This window comes from Anabrus simplex, chromosome 9 (genome assembly GCF_040414725.1).
Source record: "Anabrus simplex isolate iqAnaSimp1 chromosome 9, ASM4041472v1, whole genome shotgun sequence".
NCBI lineage: Eukaryota > Metazoa > Arthropoda > Insecta > Orthoptera > Tettigoniidae > Anabrus > Anabrus simplex.
The window spans coordinates 80,277,201-80,300,631 of record NC_090273.1 but is presented as its reverse complement, the minus strand read 5'-3'; the positions used below and the strand labels follow the sequence as shown (position 1 = coordinate 80,300,631).

At 39.6% G+C, this 23,431-nt stretch overlaps 1 protein-coding gene across 1 annotated transcript in view; it reads right to left on the bottom strand.

Annotated features, from left to right (window-relative positions):
- Nucleotides 1-1,885: 1,885 nt before the first annotated feature.
- Nucleotides 1,886-23,431, bottom strand: part of Zw10 (Zeste-white 10) — a 196,409-nt gene continuing 174,863 nt past the window's right edge. The window contains exon 10 of the mRNA XM_067153573.2: nucleotides 1,886-9,449. Within this exon, the coding sequence (XP_067009674.1) occupies nucleotides 9,234-9,449 (216 nt within the window). The 3' untranslated portion in view covers nucleotides 1,886-9,233. The remainder of the gene's footprint in view (nucleotides 9,450-23,431) is intronic.

Genomic DNA, 23,431 nt, shown 5'->3' with positions numbered 1-23,431 from the left:
TGGAGCTCCAAAAGTCACCTGCTAGGTGTTGCGCTGGATGAGAACTTCTCTCGACGAATTCTTTAACTCTGCATAAATATTTGTATAGTTCAGGCAAATTCCATTTGGCAGGAAATTTTTGTAGACCCCTTACATGTAGGAGAGTTTCACTGAAGTTAGAGATTTCTGGAGAGTTGTCATAAACTTCTGTCTCCTCTTCCTAGTTCCTTTCATCATCATCATCATTTTGCCCGTTTTTTTTTTCCTTGAGTCTCTCACCAATGATTTCTGTTGCAAAATCAGCGGTTTGATATGGCGACACATCACAATTGTTGTTGATGTATTGGGCAGCATCCATGTTGAAGTTTCCAGATGATATGGCCTGCACATTGTCTTCCACTTCGTCCAAGAGTTTATCTCCATTGCTGGGAAGAAAATTAGCCTTCCTGAAGGATTTTGTGACAGTTTGTTGCTTTATTTTCTGTACTGCCATGTGGATCCAGTTCGTACCATCCAGCACAGAAATAATTTTTTGCCATCTCACTGGCACTAGCTGCCCCCTTCATCTTCACAGCTATTGCCTACAAAACTAGTCTCCTGTAGTGACTTTTAAAGGTGTAGATACCACCTTGGTCCATGGGCTGAGTGATACTTGTAGTGTTCGGTGGAAACCATGATAGTGGTACGTTGTGCAATTTAATGTGTGGCTGACATGTAGCATTGTCAAGGAATAGAAACACATTACGATTCTCTCTCTTTATTTTGGCATTGAAACTAGTGAGCCATTCCTTTATCAGTGCAGCAGTCATCCACGCCTTTTGTTTGCTCTCCATGTGGCTGGAAGATTACGCGGACCTAGGTGTATGAAGCACCGTGGTTTTGCTCCTATAAACAAAGGTTTTTCAAGTTGTCCCGCTTATTCCCGCAAAGGAAAACAGTTGACAGTTCTTTAGACATTTTTCCCAGCGCAGCAAGAGCGACCTTGAAGGAAGTGCTCTGTACAACAAACCTATTTCGTCTCCTTTGTAGACGTCGTTTGGAAGAAACCGTCCAATAATGTCAGTTTTTCCTGCCACTCTCTGACAGTAAGGTTAAAATCAGTTGTTTCCCCACATCTGATTCCAGCTTTCGAGCCAACCATTCGAAGCCTTGAATTCCGGCTTATTCACTTTTTTGGCAAGTTCATTGGCTTTGAAGAAGTCTAGAAATACGCATTTTCTTTGAACGAGAATTAACAAACCACTTCCGTACCCTGTTGTTAGTTTCTGCTTCCTTTTCATGTCGCCCATTATTACTCTCCAGCCACTCGCTCATTATGCGATCTTTGTTTTTCAAAGTGTCATACACCCGTGTTTTACCGCAATGAAACTAACATTTACATGATGTAGATGTTGATTCCCATAGGGAACCTAAAATATTTGTCCTGAATGAGTAAATTTATAATACCAATATAATGGTCCGTAATTGGACATTATAAATTTTCCAGCTAACTCATTCTTGGTTGCCTGCATTTCGCCCTCGCGGGCTAAGTTAGGCTCGTTAGCTGGGACTTAGCACACCACCCAAGACGCAAGGCTAGTGCATACCGTGGAGGCCACTGCATAGGCTACTTGAAGCCACCAGCAGTGCCAACGCACTATGAGAGCTATGTCTCATTTCCAAAAATCACGGAAAACTTAAAATCACAGCAGTTTTAACCCTCACCAGGCCTATAATTCCAATTGGAATCACTAACTTTAATGTTTTCTGTGAATTTGCTAAGCAACTGTTTCATATTCCATTTGGAATAACTGTTCTATTTTCTTTATTTTTCCTAAAATTGTATGGATTTTTGCACAGAAACTTTATTCATGACTGTTTGAAGGGGATTTCCACGTGTCGAATTGGGCTGGAGAGGGTTAAGCATAGAATTGTTTTAGCCACGCTGATGAGTGTGCGCCATTTTCTCCTGTCCCAAAGTTGTTTCTCTTCTCCATCGACATCCCAAAGAACCTGTACAGCTTGATCCCTCTAGCAAGTTTTGTCTATGCAGAGTTCCCTTCTCACTTGGCTGTCCAGTGAAAGCTTGGAGTGAAATATTATAGGAGTGTAGTGCTCATAGGTCAGTTATTATGTTTTGTTGAAGAAATTGCATAACAGTTCTGTTCTGCATCTTCATTGTGCTTGCTATGCTTCCAGATGAATGACATTTTAATATATTGTGGTAATCTCCAGGTACTGGACTTTGTTTCTTGTATCATTGCTTGTTGTGAATACCTTGAACTAAAAGACTTAGAATTCCTTGCAATATTGTCTTTTTTAGATAAAAATGAAGATGGTTATATACTACATTAGAATCTGGCACTGATTTTTGTGCCGTGGGTATGGTCTAGCTGCATTTGGTTGTGTCCATTGCATTAACAGGGCAATTGATCTCGTACTAAGTTATCCCATATTAGGTTCAAAAAACACCATCAAATATGTATGAATATATCTGGAAATCTTATGCAAAGTTTCAAAACTGCCATTTCCAATCTGTTATGTTAGATAAATTTTTACCCTATGTGGTATAATGGAGATATTACTAGTAAAGGTTTTTATTACAATGTCCATCAACGGCGAGCATGGCTAACAAGGTAAATGGAGGTTGTGATTGTTTTTACGAGGTATAAAAGTATAGTCACTGGAACCTGTTGATCAATATTATGAAAATTATTAAAATGAGGAGCGTTCGCTCAAAGAATGAGGGGCGGATGAAAAATGCCCCAATATTGCTAAGTCGAAGAAAATTAAAATATGAAGTGCTACATTGTTAAGTCCTAAAAATGATCTCTTGTCTTTTCTGCTGCCACCCATCTTCATTGTACTGATGGGACATTTGATTCATTTGATTCTGTTCACGTTACTGAATCGATACAGTGATCCGATTCACGGCTCATTGGCCACCACTCCTGCATCTGTGTACTATGTGCTGGTAAGACAGCAGCAACAGCATTCAGTGCTCGCAGCTGCCATCTGGTATTCATACTATGAACTCCTTTCTTAGAAAAAATGCTAGTTACTCTAATACATCGAAGGTTTCCGGCGACGCAGGAGGGGAAAGGTTAGGAAGGTAGCAGCCATGGCCTGAATTAAGGTACAGTCCCAGCATTTCCTGGTGTGAAAGTGGGGAAACTACGGAAAAACCATCCTAACGGCTACCGACGGTGGGATTCGAACCCACCATCCCCCGAATGCAAGCTCATAGCAACGCGATATTAACCGCACGACAACTCGCTCAGTCATTTAAAAAAAAAGTATTTTTCTAATCAGCTGAGGATTTTTTAAATTGTCATATTTTGTATAGGCTACCCGAGATGTACAGTAGCCCGCTGGTTTTCTGATTCAACATACTGTTATTGCGTCTGTCCACATATGATTGAAGTCTTGTGCAATGATGTGACATATGAACTGAGAGAATACTGAGCTGTTCTTCCCAATATAAAACAGGTACTTTTGAGTGGTCATGAGCATTTCTCATAGTCATAGGGCAGGCTAGAGTCGAGTTTAATTGTCAAATGTCAACTAAGTTACAATACTAAGATTCATTAAACTAATAAATAGTATAACCTAATAGCCTACGTACTTCAGAATTATGTTGTGACTACCTTTTTAACACTGCAAAATCTATTATTTAAACCTCCCTGTAAGAAGAGGACAGTGAATGCAAATGGGTATTATTTTCAAATGAGCTGAGCTCGAGAGTCCATTATAGCATACGATTCTTTCAGTGTAGCATGGCTCACCGAGTGTCTCGCTGCAGCGGAAGCTCGGCTCTCCGGGTGTCCAGTGAGCCGATAAGGGGCCGTGTGTATCATGTGTCTCACTGAGCCGCGCTTGTTCACGATTCTTTCGATGTGCCATGATTCACGCCGATTAGGGGCCGTGTGTATCATGTGTCTCACTGAGCCGCGCTCGTTCACGATTCTTTCGATGTGCCATGATTCACGCTGATTAGGAGCCGTGTGTATCATGTGTCTCACTGAGCCGCGCTCGTTCACGATTCTTTCGATGTACCATGATTCACTGTTTTGCTGCAGCGGAAGCTCGGCTCCCCGTCAACGTCCAGTGAGTGCGCCACTCAGCACTGTCCGCTGGGAGTAAGCTGAATCGTGTGCCATGAGCTCGCCGTTACTGTGAATCGATTCACTCGGACACTTGAATGAATCGATACACTGCTTCGAATCATGCATTCAGTAGCCAACACTACTTCATTGGATCACTCCTGCTGCAATTATGCAGTAACTAATCCGCCTCTAATGGGTACAACAGCTAATCTTGAATATTGCTAACTGTATATGTTTGATACTTCTGACAAGCTCACCTGGGGAAGACCGTAGAATAAACAGTGTACAGACGACCAATTGGCATTATGTATAGATATTGAAATATCCTCTAGCTGTTTCATTATCTTTCATTCTTTCTCCCTGTAATACATATTTGAGAGCCTATAATTAACAAAATAAATGTCAGTTTTCTCTAGAAGAATCAGGTCTTGCAAGGAGCTACTGGCAACTTCTATTGCTAATACTCCATTCTGTCGATACACTGCCAGGTTTCATTTGCTTTGCAGCTTGTCTTAGAATTTGTTTTCTGTGTTTGTTTGGATGTGGTCTATAGTTTAAATAGCATCCCAACATCGATGCCTCAAGGATAGTATCACCCTATTCAACAGTATATGGAGTGAGGGAATTGTAATGCCGATTCCCAAGCCAAAGATCCAAAGCTTCTTGGTAGTTACAGGCCAGCATGCCTTACAAATGGCCTCTGTAAGCTATTTGAAAGGATGGTGAACCAGCGACTTGAGTGGGCCATGGAAAAAGGTCTCGACTAAATACCAGTGTGATTTTCGCTCTTGTTGGTATGCCATCATCATCTGTCTGGTCAAACTGGAGAGCGCCATTCACGAAGCCTTGCTCTGGAAGGAACGCCTAATCACTGTGATTTTTGACATGGAAAAGGCTAACGATACTACCTGATAGGGGATAATCTCCACACTACACCAATGGGGATTTCGTGAAAATTTACCTGCATTTATTAAGAACTTAATGTGTCCGTCTCTTTTTGGTCTGAGTAGAGAATGCTTTTTCTCAGTATTACCGTATATTCAAGGAAATGGAGTACCACAGGGATCTGTATGTCACGTTCGTGGTCGCCATTAATGGCATAGTTGCTGCTGCTGGGCCCACAGTAGTTCAGTCGCTGTATGTAGATAATTTAGCTCTACATTTTGGCTCCATAAGGATGGTGGTTGCTGAGAGGCAGCTACAGCAGGCTTTAACAGAATCAACAGATAGGCCCTGCAACATGATTTTTTTATTTTCATCGGCGAAAACCTCAGTTGTACACTTCTATTGGCGTTGGCTTGTGCATCCTAAACCAGATCTCTGCTTGCTGTCAGTTGAAAGTTGCCTGCATGAACCTCGTGTTAGGGCTGATTTTGCGGGTTTTTACACGGCTACAGCACTTTCCCAACTTCACTACGGTAGTGTGGCTTATGTTTCAGCATCAAGATTTACACTGAACCTTCTAGATAGTGTTCACCGTAGTGGAGCTAGGCTGGCAACAGGAACTCTCCGTACAAGCTCCATTCCCAGTCTACTCGCTGAATCTGGAGTTCAGGCTTTAAGAATAAGGGGGCAGCAGTTACATCTCACGAACGCCGCCAAAATTTGTGAAATGCCGCAACATCCAAGCTATCGATGCATCTTCTAGTACCAGATGCCACTAGAGGTACCAAAACCGACCAAATGCCACACGGCTGGTTGGGATTCGAATTGATAGTTTGTTGTTATGAATTTCATGATGATTCGTATTGACAAGCAATTACAATGATCAAGACAAGGAAAGATTCACCTATTCAATACCCATAGCTTGTGTCGTGAATTAGATGTGGTTATCGGTGGTTGCCTTCAATGGACCTCTAATGAGATGCATCTATAGCTATTTCCACGACCAAATAAACCTGCGGATGCTTCGGTTCACCAATTTGTTAGGTTCTCGGCAGTCTACTGACACCTGTTTTTCGCAACACCCACTGGTACAACAGATTCCTGACCTAGACAGGTTGTGATGCTGGCACCAGAGTCACTTTCACGTGGCTTCCAAGTCACATTGGGATTGCGGGAAATGAACTTGTGGATCAAGCTACAAAAGAAGCAATACTTCTCCCTCCTAGACCTGTGAACATGCCAGCTTGGGATATTTGTTTTTGGCTACGTTGAACCACTTGGCGTCGTGAGAATTGCATAGTGGCTAGTTGTCTGAACTCCCAACAAGCTGCGAGCAATTGAAAAACCAACTAATGTGTGGCGGTCCTCTTTCCAACCTTCACCAAGAGAGGCCGTAGTTTTATGTAGGCTGAGGATAAGTCGTGGAAGATCTATGCACTCCTGAAGAGGGAGATTCTTGTGGTGCCAAATTCATCGTGGCTAACATCCTCAAGTGCGCTGATGTGTCTCGGTTAAGACAGAACCAGGGTCTGCAGGGGGATCTTCAAACTCTTACTAGGTATCTATGAATAGAGGCAGTGGAATCGGAGGTCAGCAAGAGGACTCTCAAGTGGGAGGACATAGAGGAACCTAAACTATACTCTGGAAAAAAGTGGCGAGCGCTTGTCTACCACACCTACGGAAACTGGAGTTGGAAAATGACCAGTCAGTCGATAATCTTGTCATTTGCTTTGTATGAGAGTGGATTAATGGAGGGCATGAATATTTCAATTGTTCTATTACTCGGGGAACTTGTGTTCCCTTTTGATGTGCTTGTGGCCTTTCCGGCTCAGCACAGTAATTGTTTTTTTTTTTTTTTTTTAATTCATTTTCAAATTCGTCTGGTGAATAAATAATTTTGTTTTATTTTAATTTTCTTTCCGCTTCATTTGTTCAGAGAGGATGGTTATCTAGGTGTACTTCCTCTTAAAAAAAAAAAACCACCACCTCCCGATTTGCTAAGATATAAATTAAGGAGCAATTTATTTTTGTTCTTGTTCCTCTGGGGTGTGGTTTAGACATTTTGTCATGCACATTCCTCTGCAGATTATCATGGAAATAAATTAATTTGATGTTTATTAGACGGCAAATATATGCTCCCTTAGCAGCGCCCGTTATCTTCAGTTCCTGTTAATTGTGAGCAAGTTTCCTCCTCTTTAGCTTTGAAAGTGACTATTGCATGAGGATGATGTTGAAAGGGAGTACCGTTGTAGTTTCATTCGATAGATTATGCCACATAAAGACCTTTACTTTGGTGTAGTTTGCTATATAATACTATTAATGGAAACGAGAATCCACAACTGGTTACCAGTCATTCGACAAGATCAGGAATGGAAGGAATGAAGCCCGATCTAGCAGCGAGGATAGGAATTGTGCTGGCTACCGAAGCCTGTCGCACTCCCCTGGGGAAAAATTAATGACCGTCAGATGAAATTATATTGAAGTGTGGCTATTAAAGATGACAGGGAAACCTGGAGTACCTGGAGAAAAACCTGCCCCGCCTCTGCTTCGTCCGACACAAATCTCACATGGAGTAATTGGGATTTCAACCATAGAACCCAGCAGTGAGAAGCCAGTGCCTTGCCACCTGAGCCACGGAGGCCCCCCAATACTGTTCATAATGTAAAATACAAGTTGCCATTTATAAACACGGGGCATTAGTGATCGTTCTGAGGGTTGATTTTAAAGGAAATTTGTGTGTTAATACCAATAGTGCCAGAAGGTGATAAACTGAAGAGAACTATTATACCTAGGGTGTTTCTTAAATGTTTGTGTTTCCAGGTCTGTAGCTGGATACATCTAAGGCTCAACAAGTCTGCAATATGAAATAAATTGGAAATTGTTTTGTGTATTATAGATTAATGTAGTTGCTATTAAAAAAGGTCAATATTGAGGAATTATACCCCGTAGGTACACAATGTGATCAAAAGTATCTGGACACCCCCCAAAAACATACGTTTTTAATCTTAGGTGCATTGTGCTGCCAGGTACTCTATAGCAGCGACCTCGGTAGTTATTTGACATCATGACAGAGCAGAATGGGGCGCTCCGCGGAACTCGCGGACTTCGAACGTGGTCAAGTGATTGGGTGTCACTTGTCAGAAGTCTGTACGCAAGATTTCCACACCCCTTGACATCCTTTGGTCCACTGTTTCTGATGTGATAGTGAAGTGGAAATGTGAAGGGACACATACAGCACGAAAGTGTACAGGCCGACCTCATCTGTTGACTGACGGAGACCGCCGACAGTTGAAGAGGGTCGTCAAGTTTAATAGACAAGCATCTATCCAGACCATCACACAGGAATTCCAAACTGCATCAGGATGACAGTTTGGCGGGAGGTGAGAAAATTTCATGGTAAAGTGGCTGCCCATAAGCCACACACACCACGTAGGTCAATGCCAAACGATGCCTCGCTTGGTGCAAGGAGCGTAAACATTGGACGATTGAACAGTAGAAAAACGTTGTGTGGAGTGACGAATTACTGTACCCAATGTGGCGATCCGATGGCAGGGTGCGAGTATGGCGAATGCCCGGTGTACGTCATCTACCAGCATGTGTAGTGCCAACACTCCCACATTGATGTTTTAAGTGCCGCCTTGCTTCCCACTGTTGCAGAGCACTTCGGGGATGGCAATTGCATCTTTCAACACGATCAAGCACCTGTTCATAATACACGGCATGTGGCAGAGTGGTTACACGACAGTTACATCCCTGTAATGGACTGGCCTGCAGAGAGTCCCGACCTGAATCCTATAGAACACCTTTGAGATGTTTTGGAACGCCAGCTTCCTGCCAGGCCTCACCAACCGACATGGCTACCTCTCCTCAGCGCTTCGTGAAGAACGGGCTGCCATAACCCAAGCAACTTTCCAGCACCTGATTTGAATGTATGCCTGCGAGAGTGCAAGCTGTTACCAAAGCTATGGGTGGGCCAACACCATCTTGAATTCCAGCATTACCGATGGAGGGTGCCACAAACTTGTACATCATGTTCAGCCAGGTGTCAGGATACTTTTGATCACATAGTGTACATTTGTGCATATGACAACTGCATGGTTTGTTCTGTCTACCTTGTTTGGCCCATTATGCAGAAAATGGAGGGAAGGGAGGCATTGGTGGTAAAATAAATTAATACTGCATAATGCCAAATTATAAAAGGGGTTTATTTTTCAATCTGCTGCGTTCCTGAGCATTGTCATGAGGTCATTCAATAAAGGCAAAACCCGCAAATATCAATAGAGTTCACTTGATAAGAGCCAAGATGGCAGATCTCTTCTTGTTATTTTGGAAGAGAGCTCTTACGAGTTGCTTGACCTCATCACCTTTAAATTCTTGAGCCAGTGGTCCTTTGCCATCAGCCCACCTATCATTAATTTCAGTCAAACTGGCTTGTAACACTAGCACCAATTCACAGAATTTCTGCCACTGCCTCACGTTACGATGAACTTCTCTGGGTTCCTGGAAAGAAACAGTCAGGTGAGTGAATTCATTTTTTAAATCTTACGTTCGAAGACAGGCTAAAATTTGCTACTTATCTCTATTTGACTGAGGAAGTAAGTGACACGAGCAATGACAGTCAATAAGATTTACGAGGTCTCTAATTTTCTTCCTGGCCTTTTCCCCGATTTATTGGGGTTGGCATAATTTTATGGCTGGATGCCCTTTCTGATGCCAAGCCTGTGTGTAGGCAATGTATTCATTATATTTTGAGGTAGTGCATTAAGATAAACACAAGGCCAGGAATTTGAACCCAACACCAGTACACTGATCATTTGGCAAAGAAGCAGACCTTAAATCTATATTACAGATTTGTAATTGTCTGAAATGACTGTACTAAATGCTACATCCTAATTCCTTTATACTGTTACTGTTAATTCAGCTAGCAGCATACTTCAGCCTGTCTTTAAAGAAATATTATTGAAATGTAGAATTCCTTGGTGGTTGCTAACAAGAAAGGTTTGCTTTCCTTTTTTCTTACAGTGCTTGCTACATATGTTTTGATAACTTGATTTATCTTACATGAGCACATTCCATGTTCCTGGATGTTGTAATTTTGTAAATTCTATTAAAGATAATAAAAATGTACTAAATGTGAACAACATTTTATTTTAGTGGGGTTATCAACCAAATTACCACTTCATTAGCATCAACCTCTACATGTGTGAAACTTGGCTTTGCAATATTGGCCATTAATATATTATAGAGGAAGTAATTTTGGATGATGCTATGAATTTGTAATGAGGATAATACCTTTATCCTGCCCCAAAATTCCTTTCCTGTGTCAGCTCCATGCCTATTTGGTCAAATACATCACCTTCATGTTGATACAAAATTATGAGAAAGATGCAGTGTTAGATTAATAGGAAGAAACTCAAAACATCCTATCCTTAAGACTGCACATAGCCAAAGTAAGGAAACCTAATTCTCTTGGAGAAAATTTACTTTTATTTCTTACCTTACACTGTATCAATGATAATGGCAGGTAATGTAGCATCTGTTTTAAGAGAAAGGTAACAAACAAAACATTGTCCATTACAAGCAACACAGTTAATGTGAATGACAATATTCTGTCAACCAGAGCTTTGTCAATCCAAATGACTGGAGGTGCCTCCAAATTTGTGACAGTTACACAAGAAACAAAGGGGACCAGTAAGAAACAATACATGGGCACTGTTTTGGATGGAGTTAGCCATAAGTGGGTTGTTTTTAAGATCAAGGAAATACCTCTAGATATGGATCTTGTATGGTTTCTTAAGTAGGGCAGCATTGCCGTAAGGAAAGCTTGACCGTAGATAAACAGGATATTTTCCCTACGCTGCTTCACTCTGGAATTGTTTAAGTATTAGCAAGGTTATTTCAATTATGGCAAACTGTTTTAGTGCTTTGAAATGAACGTAGTTCTGATTTTGCATTACTTCATCTTCATGTCATTTTTATTAATTGAAGGACAATGTGATGATTGTCCAGCATCAAGCATGTGAGTATAATTTCTCCTGTTCAAACAGTATTTTTAAATTTTGTTGTAGAAATCGATAACAGCTAGTAGGCATTTCAAAAAATCCTGGCATTGCAGGTTATTTACATAAAAGGCAGTCTGCACCTTTTCCAACAGCTGATTCTCAGTTTCTTGTTTGTAACCAGTACAAAATCATGAAGGAAGAATTTGAAATATATTTTGCAAAACAAAACAAAAAAAACCCAACTGGAATGTCTTTTTATTATTGCGGATACAGCAGCTTTTGCTTTGTAAAGGCAGTAGGCTTAAAATGCAATTGTACGATATTACCCAAACTGTCTACAGAACCATTGCAAATTTTCAAATGGGTTTCAGCAATCTTCAGGAGGAAGGTTTGTTTATTTCAAAAAGAAAATAATAGTTCGGAAATTGAATTTTTTTATGAACCAATCTTCAACCGAATTTGACCAGTATTGAGCCAGGTATCCAAGACGTCTTGCTTTCTGACAATCTATATCATAATCCCTACCATCTCGCTAAAAAGTAAGTAGGAATGAAGATGCATTATTTTGTTTAATTAAGACAAAAAGTGTGTCCAGTGACTTTATTTTTGAAACTTTGTGATCTAAAGTTTTTCAGATATTTTATTGGTTCTTGGTTATAAAGAAATTGAGAAAATTGAATCTACAATAAAAGAACACACGAACAAATGAAATGTAATAAAAATTACAGCACTATGCTACTGTTAACAGTTTTAGCAAAACTATTGAATCACTAGTTTTAGGAACTAGACAAATACAGCGTATCGTTAAATACTTCCCTTCTTTGTGCAATACATTTCCAACAATCTATCCAACAACTATGAATAAGCTCATATCTAAACCTACCTTGAAATTTTTTAAAAATCGTACATGAAACCTACTTGCCAAAAAATAACCATGGTTTAACTGAAAGAAAGAAAAAAAAGTGACAGGTGATGGACAAGCATAATTCTAGATGGTACATTCGCAACGATTAAATAGTGTCTGTGGTTTCAAATAATCCATACAAGGAATAATATATATCTAAAAAGTGTCCCTTCTCAACAGATTGTGTTGTCCATAGTGTATAGCAAGAAAGGAGTGAATTGTGAAGGAAAATTTAATCATTGCTTGCTCCGCTGGGAGACGCCATTTTGGTCAGGGAATTTTTTGCTAGTGAATAATAGCTCCATTTTTTCCAATGAAAACTTACCTCATTGGCTCCTGCTGACATAGAAATGAAACAATACAGAATAACAGCCTAACTAGAATATACACATCGATTCAGGTAGGGTAGTGCATTTCAATATCTAACAACATAAGAATAAATAGTTCATGCATCTTTCTTATCTTTAAATTCCAAGGGTCATGCCGGCCAATTCGTACAACGAACCAATCTCAACAAACAAAAACGAATCAAATTGTGGTGCATGCAGTTCGAATCTCGATGTAATGCTATTCAGTGTGGAGGCCCTTATAACAAATGGTATCACAAAGATTAAACTCACTTGGCTTTGTGATATCTGCAAACCAGAACTTTTAGATTTTAAAGAGAAAAATAATTTGCTCAATCAATTGAATGAAAAAATAGAAAACATATTATTCTTTTTTTTTTTTTTTTTTTTTTTTTTGCTAGGGGCTTTACGTCGCACCGACACAGATAGGTCTTATGGCGACGATGGGATGGGAAAGGCCTAGGAGTTGGAAGGAAGCGGCCGTGGCCTTAATTAAGGTACAGCCCCAGCATTTGCCTGGTGTGAAAATGGGAAACCACGGAAAACCATCTTCAGGGCTGCCGATAGTGGGATTCGAACCTACTATCTCCCGGATGCAAGCTCACAGCCGCGCACGGCCAACTCGCCCGGTATTATTATTATCCTTTCTTTCTACAGACATGACTACAGTAACTGAAAAGACTGTTGAAAAACTTCTAATTCTAAAACAAAAATCAATGGTTATAAACAAAGGTCCTAAAAGGTCAGCACCTACAATTCCTATCCAACAAATAACTAACGCCACAGAAAATCATGTCCTTCAGAACTCTAAACAAGATACTACAACATCTCATCAAGATTTAAACAGAAAAACGGGGGAAGGAAGAAACTATATAGAAGCATTGAATAGAAATGAGATCCCGCGATACCCCAAGGCAACAATAGGCACAATGCAATCAATGGAAGGGGAACTTCAGGCTGGAGCTAAACATGCTTTGCTCTGTCGGCAAGGTACATCATGATATCATTAAAGAGAAAATAGAACGATATTTGCACAAACAAGGAATTACCACTGCAATGGAAGTGTTCTAGGCGAACTTCATGTTGCCGCCACAAGAGTTCAGTAAGGTCCGAAGGGGTCCCGGCGCATATGAATGGGCGGACATGCTTCATTCTTTCTAATGCAATTGGCTGTTCTGTCTGGCATCGAAATGAGTGAAAAAAAAGAATTATGGGAACAGGAATTTATTTCAGTTTAAGGCGGAACTCGGAAGAAGAAATGCGAAAGTTCATGGAAGGAAGAGTGAACTTATAAAGAGGTATTGTTGTTTGGATTATAGCTGCTGTGTATTTTCTTAACCTGACATAGGCCTCGGCCTAGTACACTGTCAATTTTATGGATGCTGTAAACGTCAATATCCACGTAACATTTTGTATTTTATTCTTTATAGGCTCGAAGATTATGATGCCGCATTTAATGTGGAAAATTGGCAGGGTGAGGAGGAGGATATTTTCATGATGAAAGTACCAAGTGCAGTAGTATACAAGGACGTTAATGAAAGTACAGACCTTCAAACTGTGACAGCCCAGTGTTTTTCAAGATATTTAAAGAACTGTGAGTAACGTGATTTAGGTGTGGGTAGTAAAATGTACAAAGAGAGGTATTTGTTGAGCTTGCGTTGGGCACACAAAGGTGAATTTACATTTTTAAAAGGCAGAGTTGCATCAGAGTATAGGAAAAATGTGATATACCATGTAGGCTTGAAAATAGCAGACTTAATTGAGGAGTGCCAGTGTGAATGTAGTGCTATGGTATGGGACCATTTGCTCACAGCAAACATGTATGTACTACATTACATGCTTTGTTAGATTTCAATACCAGCAAGACCTTCATCTGCCAGGAAACCTGTACCAGCCAGCTACAATCTTTCCAAAAGTGAAAAAAATTTAAAGCCTCTCCAGTTAAAGCTAATGCACTAGTTTTTTAAAGACAGTCCAGGTCGAGTCATCTGTTCAAGATATAAGAAGTCACAATCTCCGGTCACACCAGTTCCGAAATACTTCTTCATACATTGAGCACTTCAGAAATTTATCCGTAAACTTCACTGCAAATTACCCATCCCCAAACCCCATGCCAATCTTACCGTTGTATCCCTCTGCACATCAGCTGTTCATAATGTTCATGATTATTTTGGATATCGTGAGGAGAATTTTTTTTTGCTAGGGGCTTTACGTCGCACCGACACAGATAGGTCTTATGGCGACGATGGGATAGGAAAGGCCTAGGAGTTGGAAGGAAAAAGCCGTGGCCTTAATTAAGGTACAGCCCCAGCATTTGCCTGGTGTGAAAATGGGAAACCACGGAAAACCATCTTCAGGGCTGCCGATAGTGGGCTTCGAACCTACTATCTCCCGGATGCAAGCTCAGAAAGTTGAAAGATGTTTCTCCAGGGGATTGTACTGATGTGGAATTTAAAACTAGGGGACAGAGTGCAAATCCACTTTGGTTCAAAGAACGCTTCATCAGAATACCTAGCTCATTGTTTTAACGTGTTTGTCACCTTACCGAGAGGACCGACATAAAACAATTCTTAGCTCAACTAACATCAAGTCATGAATTGTCTACACCTGCTATTATTCATGGAAGAAAGTATGAAGCTGTGGCAGTAAAAGCTTTTGGGGAACTTTACTCTATGAAGGCACACGAGTGTGGATTATTCATAAGCACAGAACATCCATACTTGTGTGCTTCACCTGACCAAGTTCTGGATGAGGGTGAACTTCTTGTGCAGAGATGAAATGGCTTCCTGTGAAACTGTGGAATATTTGTATCTTTGTGATGTATCAGGAAACCTAGCTTTGAAAACTGATCACTCATACTACTATCAGATACAAGGGGAGCTGTACTGTACTGACAGGAGTCTTTGTAGACTTGTAATATACACCTTCAGGGACATGAAAGTTATCCTTGTTCATAGAAATGAAGAATTCCACTCTTCCAAGGGCCTTCATGGCCTGTACGGAGGTGTCTTTGTTGACTTAGGCAATGAATAAGAGATGAATTCATAAACATTGTATAGCACAAGGAATGTTTTGTAATCTTAATGCTGCAACATCATTTACCTTAAATGAAACCATAATTTAATACATTCAATTTATTTTGTTACATAATTTATGTTCAGTACCTGTTTTCACATCCTAAAAGGCTGTAATCCTACAATTGATCAACAAGTATAATGGAAATTGCTACACATCACTAGAAGTTCTGTTTTTATAGGTATTGTATTTTAAAAGTTACTTAAAACTGACTTCAGTGTTACTAATCAAGCATCCTTCCCAACAATATTTCTTCTAAAATTGCAGAGCATATAACAAATATGATTTCTGATGACTAGGAAGTGTGTGAGGGACTCGTTGGAGATTGCAGTATTTTATATGTTTTACCCAAGCCTATTCATCTCTCAATATGTATCCTTTTATTGGCTATTTTTCTGTCTCTTTGTTAAAGTTTCACTTGTAAGCCTATTCATTTTCTTAAAAAATCTTGGGATGTTAACAGTGACACCATGAGATACAAGCATATCTTGTATGTCAAGTCCCTTATCAGCCATAATGGAATCACCAAGGTGAAATTTTTCCAGAATGTCACTTCCTTCCCATCATCTGCCTATCACTATTCTCCGGACCACCTTTTGAACAGACTAAAACGGAAGTAACGTCATTGCCTCGTCACGCTCACCGTGGTTGCTAAATGAACTGGTGCGCTATTCAAAGTTGTACTCCAGCACTATAATACAGCACAGCTCATGGATTGTACCTCGAGAGGATTTAAAATAATTAATACATTAACTTATGCATGTTAGAATCCCATACAGTCTTTTAATGGCTTACATATTTAAACAATTAATTTACTGAATTACATTTTGAATGTGAAAACCTACAATCTGTTTTCCAGTCAATGACCGGGTCAGGGATGGAATGCATGAAACCCCATCTTGCGGTGAGGATAGGAATTGAGGCGACTGCCGAAGCCTGTCACACTCCTCTGGAGCAATGATTAATGAATGACAGATGAAATGAAATGATTCTGGAGAGTGTTGCTGGAATGAGAGATGACAGGGCAAACCAGAGTACCTGGAGAAAAACCTGCCTCCCCTCCGCTTTGTCCAGCACAAATCTCACACGGAGTGACCGGGATTTGAACAACGGAACCCAGCGGTAAGAGGCCGACGTGCTGCCACCTGAGTCAGAGGTTTTCACATTTTTTATGTACTAACTACAATTTCAACGCTTAAAGCATTGTGAACGAATTCTTTTGACATACACAGTAAGCATTACATTCATTAAATTATTACTATTATTATCAATATATATATATATATATATATTATTTATTAATCACTATTATTATCTAAATATGTGGCTTGATTCCTGATTGAAATGAACTGCCGAAGAGGTCTGTCACGCTATTCACGGGTGATTGATACATAAGCGAGAGAAGTGATGACTTTGTGCTTCTTCTTCGTTATTTGTTTACCCTCCAGGGTTGGTTTTCCCTAGGACTCGGCGAGGGATCCCACCTCCACCGCCTCAAGGGCACTGTCCTGGACCAGTGATTATGTACTGTACTGGAATTAACATGAAACTGACAGGTGAAGTTGGGGATCCAGGCGAAAATCTGTCCCACCTCCACTCTGTCCAGCACAATTTCAATAAATTAATTATTACAAATATATGTCCGGCTCCATGGCTAAATGGTTAGCGTGCTGGCCTTTGGTCACACGGGTCCCGGGTTCGATTTCCGGCAGGGTCGGGAATTTTAACCTTAATTGGTTAACTTCGCTGGCACGGGGGCTGGCTGTATGTGTCGTCTTCATCATCATTTCATCCTCATCGCTGCTCGTAGGTCGCCTACGGGCGTTAAATCGGAAGACCTGCATCTGGCGAGCCGAATTTGTCCTTGGACACTTCTGGCACTAAAAGCCATACGCCATTTGTTTTACAAATATATTTTTATAAAAACATTATCATCACTGGTTTCAGCATCAGCTTACCTTCTACCGCAGTAATTAATCTGTATCGCTATCGAGTGGCTGCACACACAAGTCGGAATCAGAATTAGGGTGAGCACACGAGGTAGACTAATCCCGCCGTCAATAGTATTTGCTTGGAAATCCTTATAAACAGACAGAATCATATTTCTCTCAACGGATGTAAAAATCTTGCGTTTCTTCTTGAATTGTTAAGTCTGGTAGATTTTTGTTCGGATCCATTGCACAATAATATCCAGTAACGAGTAAGAAGAAACCTACAAACGTACAAGAGACTACAAGAATTATGAATAAGCATACAATTGTTTTTGTAAAAGCGAACACACTGATAAAATTCTCTCACTGCTGTTTTAAACAGACTGCGATTGGAACTGCACCCACGTGTTCAAGCACAGCCGACTGGATCCCTTGCTGTGTAGCTCGAGCGATGTATCAAGTCGGCTGTGGTTCAAGACATCCACTGAGTGAGTATGTAAGTAAGTATGGCAGCTCTGAATTGACGGCACCATTGCCAAAACTTGTGCTGAGTAACGCACCCCGCTTGCCCCCTCACCTACTGTGTGACAACACCGTAGGCGCTGCCCGTCGCCCGCGCCATCCCCTGGTCTATACACGCACTTCAGCTTTAGTCTGCTCAAAAGGTGGTCCGGAGAATAGTTGCACCTCCACAGCATTGTGAAATATAAATCCACCTGGTGTTGAACCAACTAAAACTTTTATTGTGTTTCTATTTTTGTAAGAGGAGAATGTTGCTTGTTGAGCTGTTGGAAGAGATGGTTTTTTGATGGGGCATTCAGTTGAGTCTATGATCAAGCAGGTGGTTGGATACTTAATTTTAAAATCAATTGGCATATGAAACTTCACCAGCTGTTTTGAAGATCATATATCTACCTCTTGCCACTGGAGATACATGGATCTTATCCAAGTGTTAAAAATGTTTGAGACTTGAGAGACAGAAGTAGAAAACATGAAACTCACCTCTTTGTAGGGTAAATTCCTTCTTAGAATGATCATAGTTAAAAAGAATCTAGAACTTCTAAATGGATAGGTGGAGGGCTATTTATATAGTTAAGGTGATATGATGCAGATCCTAGGGAATAAAAAACAAACATAAATTTCACAGAACTTTCTAAACCAGCGGAATAGTGCAGCATGTTGTCATTTCCTTGAAAATTATTTATAGGGTATGGGACAAATTTGCTTTTAGTTTGGGTGAAGTGAGATTCTCTAGAAATGTCACTTTTTAACTGAGGCCTATTTCTTCAGTCTGTGTTGCAGTCAGTACTTGTAGATTGTAGCCTTGCTGTAATTTGGTTAGGGGGATGATCAGTAGTATAAACCTCTAATTCTTCACACTTGGAAAGGGACAAATGTCATCAATAACCTCAAAATCATTCTGGCTATTCGCAGGAGGTACACAGACAATGCTATCTTTGCCTCCTTGGATTAACAGTAACTGTCTCTTGTCATGTCTCTCTTTTCGTTTCTTTGCTTTTTTTACTGCCCTTTGCTTTTGTCCATGCAAATACTGAAGGCACATCTGTCTTTTGCAAGGTCTTCTTAAGAGGTATATTGCCTCCTGAAAATGAACACATTGTGGTATGTTATGGAATTGCAGATCTATTTTGGGATTAAGATTTAATGTAAATCAGTTAGGAGTAGCTACGGCTTCTGCAGATCTTTCTAATATATAGGGCAATAACTGTAGGCCTACTGCACATGCCTGTTATATGTACAGGATTAAAGGTTAGAATTAAATAGGAAATTCCTAAGACGATTAAGTACCAATCAGGCAATTAAGGGACCATTAGTTTCTAAACTATGTTACTGATTGAATTGATCGTCCTACCTCGCCAAGTAGAGCTTATATAATCCTTGGGTGCGAAATGTTCGAAACAAACGGCCCTGCTGCCAGTTGGATTCCATTTAATCCGCCGAATTTGTTTTATCCATTGTTTTCTCAAACTGGGATCCTTTGGAAACCTATGCCCTCCTCTGTTTTTACATAGTGGTACACAGCAGCACGTACTTGGCATTATTCATGCTTGTAAATGTCATAAACTATAAAATTTACTTAACATTCGCCATTAGCCGCATTACGTATGGGACCTGTTGTGGTTATGCTGCACTCTGGTGACAACTTTTGACAGATAAACGCCCATTGAATGTGAAGAATTGCAAACGAAAGGTTACCTTAAGGCATTCTGCATAGGAATATTGTTTACGGATCTTGAAAAAGTGGTAAAGGCGGAATTCTGGCCCAGAGGTGTGCTTGTAAGGCAATATCGATTTCGACGCTCAACAGGGGCATGCTTTGATTTTTAATCTACTTTTGTGGAATGTCAAGGTCTAAAAAATCTTCTCAAATTGATACCTGACGACTCTAACAAGACAAGATGTACTAGGTTTTGGAAACCTTCTTAACAGACGACATGGGACTTCGAGGATTCTATGCATCTCACTTGGAAAGCAAAGAGAATTAGGCAGACCATCAGGTGGTGTCTCCCGCTATTACAAACCACGTTTCGGAAATATTCAAAAAGTATTCAATGATGAAAATATTACAATAATACGTTCAAATCTGATTACAATAGCAAGCCTATACCTGCCACCTGATACTCCCATAGAAGACATTATAGAAACTATAATGGAAATAACAAAAATTGATACATCAAGAAATATAATAATAGCTGGTGATTTCAACTACAGAATAGATATTCAGAATCGGAGAAAAGAGATTCTTTTGCAGACAGTGGATGAAGAAGGGTTTCAAGCTCATCAATAAGCCAGAAGATAAAATCTATTTCGCATCAAACGGATGCAGTACAATAAACCTTATATTTTACAGAGGTCAACGGATGAAAATCTTAGATTACAACTTAAGCACTCTCAAATCAATTATCCCGTTCAGAAAACATTGTCCAGTATCAATAAAAGTGGAAATCTTATCTTCTGCGAAAGAAACTACCCAGCCACATCACTCTGGCACAAGAAAACTAGATGAAAAAAAAGGCTCGCTGCAGCCTTGGAACATGCGAGTACTATCGTACATCACTTGAGAAATAATGAACTAGGCGCAGCAGCTAAGACACTGGAAAATTATCATTCTAGACGCAGTTATTCCATATAAAGGGAGGAAATCCAAAATATGGTTTGATTCAAAATGCTTTGAAGAAAGACAACGAACTTTACATTTCTTAAGGATCACAAGAGAAACTAATCGACAAGAAGATCTCTTAAAATACTCTTTGGCTAGGAGGAAATATAAAGACCTCATACAAAAGAAAAAGTTAAACCATATAAGAGAACTTGCAGAGGAAACGAAAAGAGATCCATTTATAGCACGGAGAAAAAGAAAATCACAACACGTTAATAACATAGACATGCAGACTTGGGAATCCCACTTCTCCAAAATTAACATTTCTGGTGTCCATTTGGCCTTCAATTTTGATTCTAATGATAGTGAAAACATTAATTCACAAGTTTCAACCAGTGCTGAAGTGGAACAAGTTATTAAATCGGTCAAAAGCAAAAAATCTGCAGGTCCTGACCACATATTTAACGAACATGTAAAACAAACGGTAGATCTATTCTTCGACATTTGGACAAAATTATTAAATAAATGCGTTAAACTTGGAAACATCCCGAATAGTTGGAGGAAATCGACAATCAAAGTATTATATAAAGGCAAATGTGGTTCAGAAGATCCAAATTCATACAGAGGTTTTGCACTGGAGAATAATATATTAAAAATACTTACCAAGTTACTGCCAAATAAATTAACTGAAGAACTAGACAATTTGCCAGAGGAGCAATTTGGTTTCCGTAAAGGCAGAAGCACACTACACGCAATTAAAAAAAACCTGACTGATGATATAGAAGGATCTTTGAGACATCCGAAAGGGAAGCTCTACTGTGTATTTATTGATTATACAAAAGCTTTTGATCTACTAGACAGACAACTAGTAATTCAGACACTCGAAAAAATTCTTGGGAAAGTACACCACTAATTAAATCATTATGAAATATTCTAGCATTCAACTATGTAATTATTAATGACTCGACATCAAGTTCTTCTGAGATTATTCAAAACAAATGGAGTCTTACAGAGAGACCCCATCAGCCCACTGAGGTTTAACATTGCAACCTCTGACACTGTCAAATCAATTAAGAACATATCAAACTTATCACCATATATGTATGCAGATAACATGGTCCTGGCCTCACACAACAAAGAAGATCTTCAAAAAGGATTGGACAGCATAGCTGCCTGGGCAGATGATGATAAATTCAAAATCAACAATAAGAAAACAGTACAAATGATCTTCAGAAATGGGGGAAATTTAGCAGCAAACGATAAAATATTTCATAAGAATAATCCATTAGAAATAATCAACACATTTAAATACTTAGACATTACTCTTCAAACAACAATCAAATCCTTCAGAACCCATATAAAAGATAGATCAACAACAGCAATAAAAGGTATTCATCATATACAAAACTTACAACAGCTCTCACCAGAAACTGTCATGAAGTTTTTTTATGCCAAAATTGTACCTAGCCTAACATATGGCATCGAAATCATATGGCCCAAATTATCCCTCCATGATCTTGCTACACTGAAAAAGTGAAAGCTCGGTTTTTGAAAGCTGTTTTATGCCTATCAAAATATACCCTTTCAAGACTCTCATACAAACTTACTAGAGAAACATTCTTCATAGAAGATTTAAGGATAAGTCATGGTTTGCCTTCTACCGTGAACTATGAAAAATTAACTAAAGACAGACAACAAAAAAGATCTGAAATATGGAGTGAGTTTTATTCCACTGATGCTATGACAACCAATGATTGGAAGCAAGCTACCTTTAACCTCAGACATATAACGAGGTTTGCTATTCTTGGGTTCCACTACAAAAATGTGCGAACAAACGATTTCACGAACCCGGACAAACGTGTGCGTGAAAGTTGTAACCTCCAATGCGACAGGTATCATGCTATGTATTGTGTGCTTAGAACAGAATCTTTGACAAAATTCTGTTCTTCCATGTAAATATTTGCACATATTGTGCATGTTCTATTAATAATAATTAACTGGAAAGTTCTGCAATCAAAACGTGACACATAGTAGTATAAGTACACAGCACGAGATGCTACATAGTGGCAGCCCTGGTTACTGGCTGAACACTTGCACAGATAAGCTTTGATGCGCAAGACATCCAGTCTCATTTTTGCCAGTGGTATTGGTTTTGAGGTTATTTCTAGGTCAGTTAACTAGACTTTCTATGAGAACGAAGTCATGAAACCAGATAATGAGTGCATTAAGTTATATCCAAAATAAAGGTTTTTTCTTCTTAGGGCAAAACAAACTTGAAAGGGAAATGAGTTGGTACATTATTACAGTGGATGTTAATGTTGTTATGGAGACGTGTCTAGATGAACAATAAGAAGATGATGATATTAAAACTTTTCACTGCCGAGTTTTGATGACGAGGCGAACCCTCTGGGCCAGACTTTTTTTTGTAAAGGAAGAAGCACTTTTACAGGTACATTTTTACTGAAGCTATTAATGAAATGCATATCATTCCCTTAAACCCGCAGCCCAATAAGGGTTCTAGACAAATACAATGTATCATTAAAATACTTCCCTTCTTTATGCAATACATTTCCAACAACTATGAATAACCTCATATCAAAACCTACCTTGACATTTTTTAAAAATCTTACATGAAACCTACTTGACAGAAGGCAATTTGGGTTTAGGAAAGGTTACTCCACTGAAGCTCAACTTGTATGATACCAGAAAGATATAGCAGGATATCCTGGATTCAGGAGGTCAACTGGCCTGTATTGCGATTGACTTATCTAAGGCATTTGATAGGTTAGATCATGGGAGACTACTGGCAAAAAAAGAGTGAAATTGGACTTAACAAAAGAGTGACTGAATGGGTGTCTATGTTTCTAGAAAATAGAACTCCGAGAATTAAAGTAGGTGAAGCTTTATCTGTCCCTTTAATAATTAAGAGGGAAACTCCTCAAGGCAGTGTTATTGGACCTTTATGTTTTCTTACACAGGGTCTTTATTTATGCTTGGCAGGGACTTTCTCGCTCGACCTTGGCCGCCAGTGACGGTTCAGTTGCCGGCTACCGCGCGAGCGTATGTACGGCAGCATACGGTGCTCAAAATCATTATCATGCA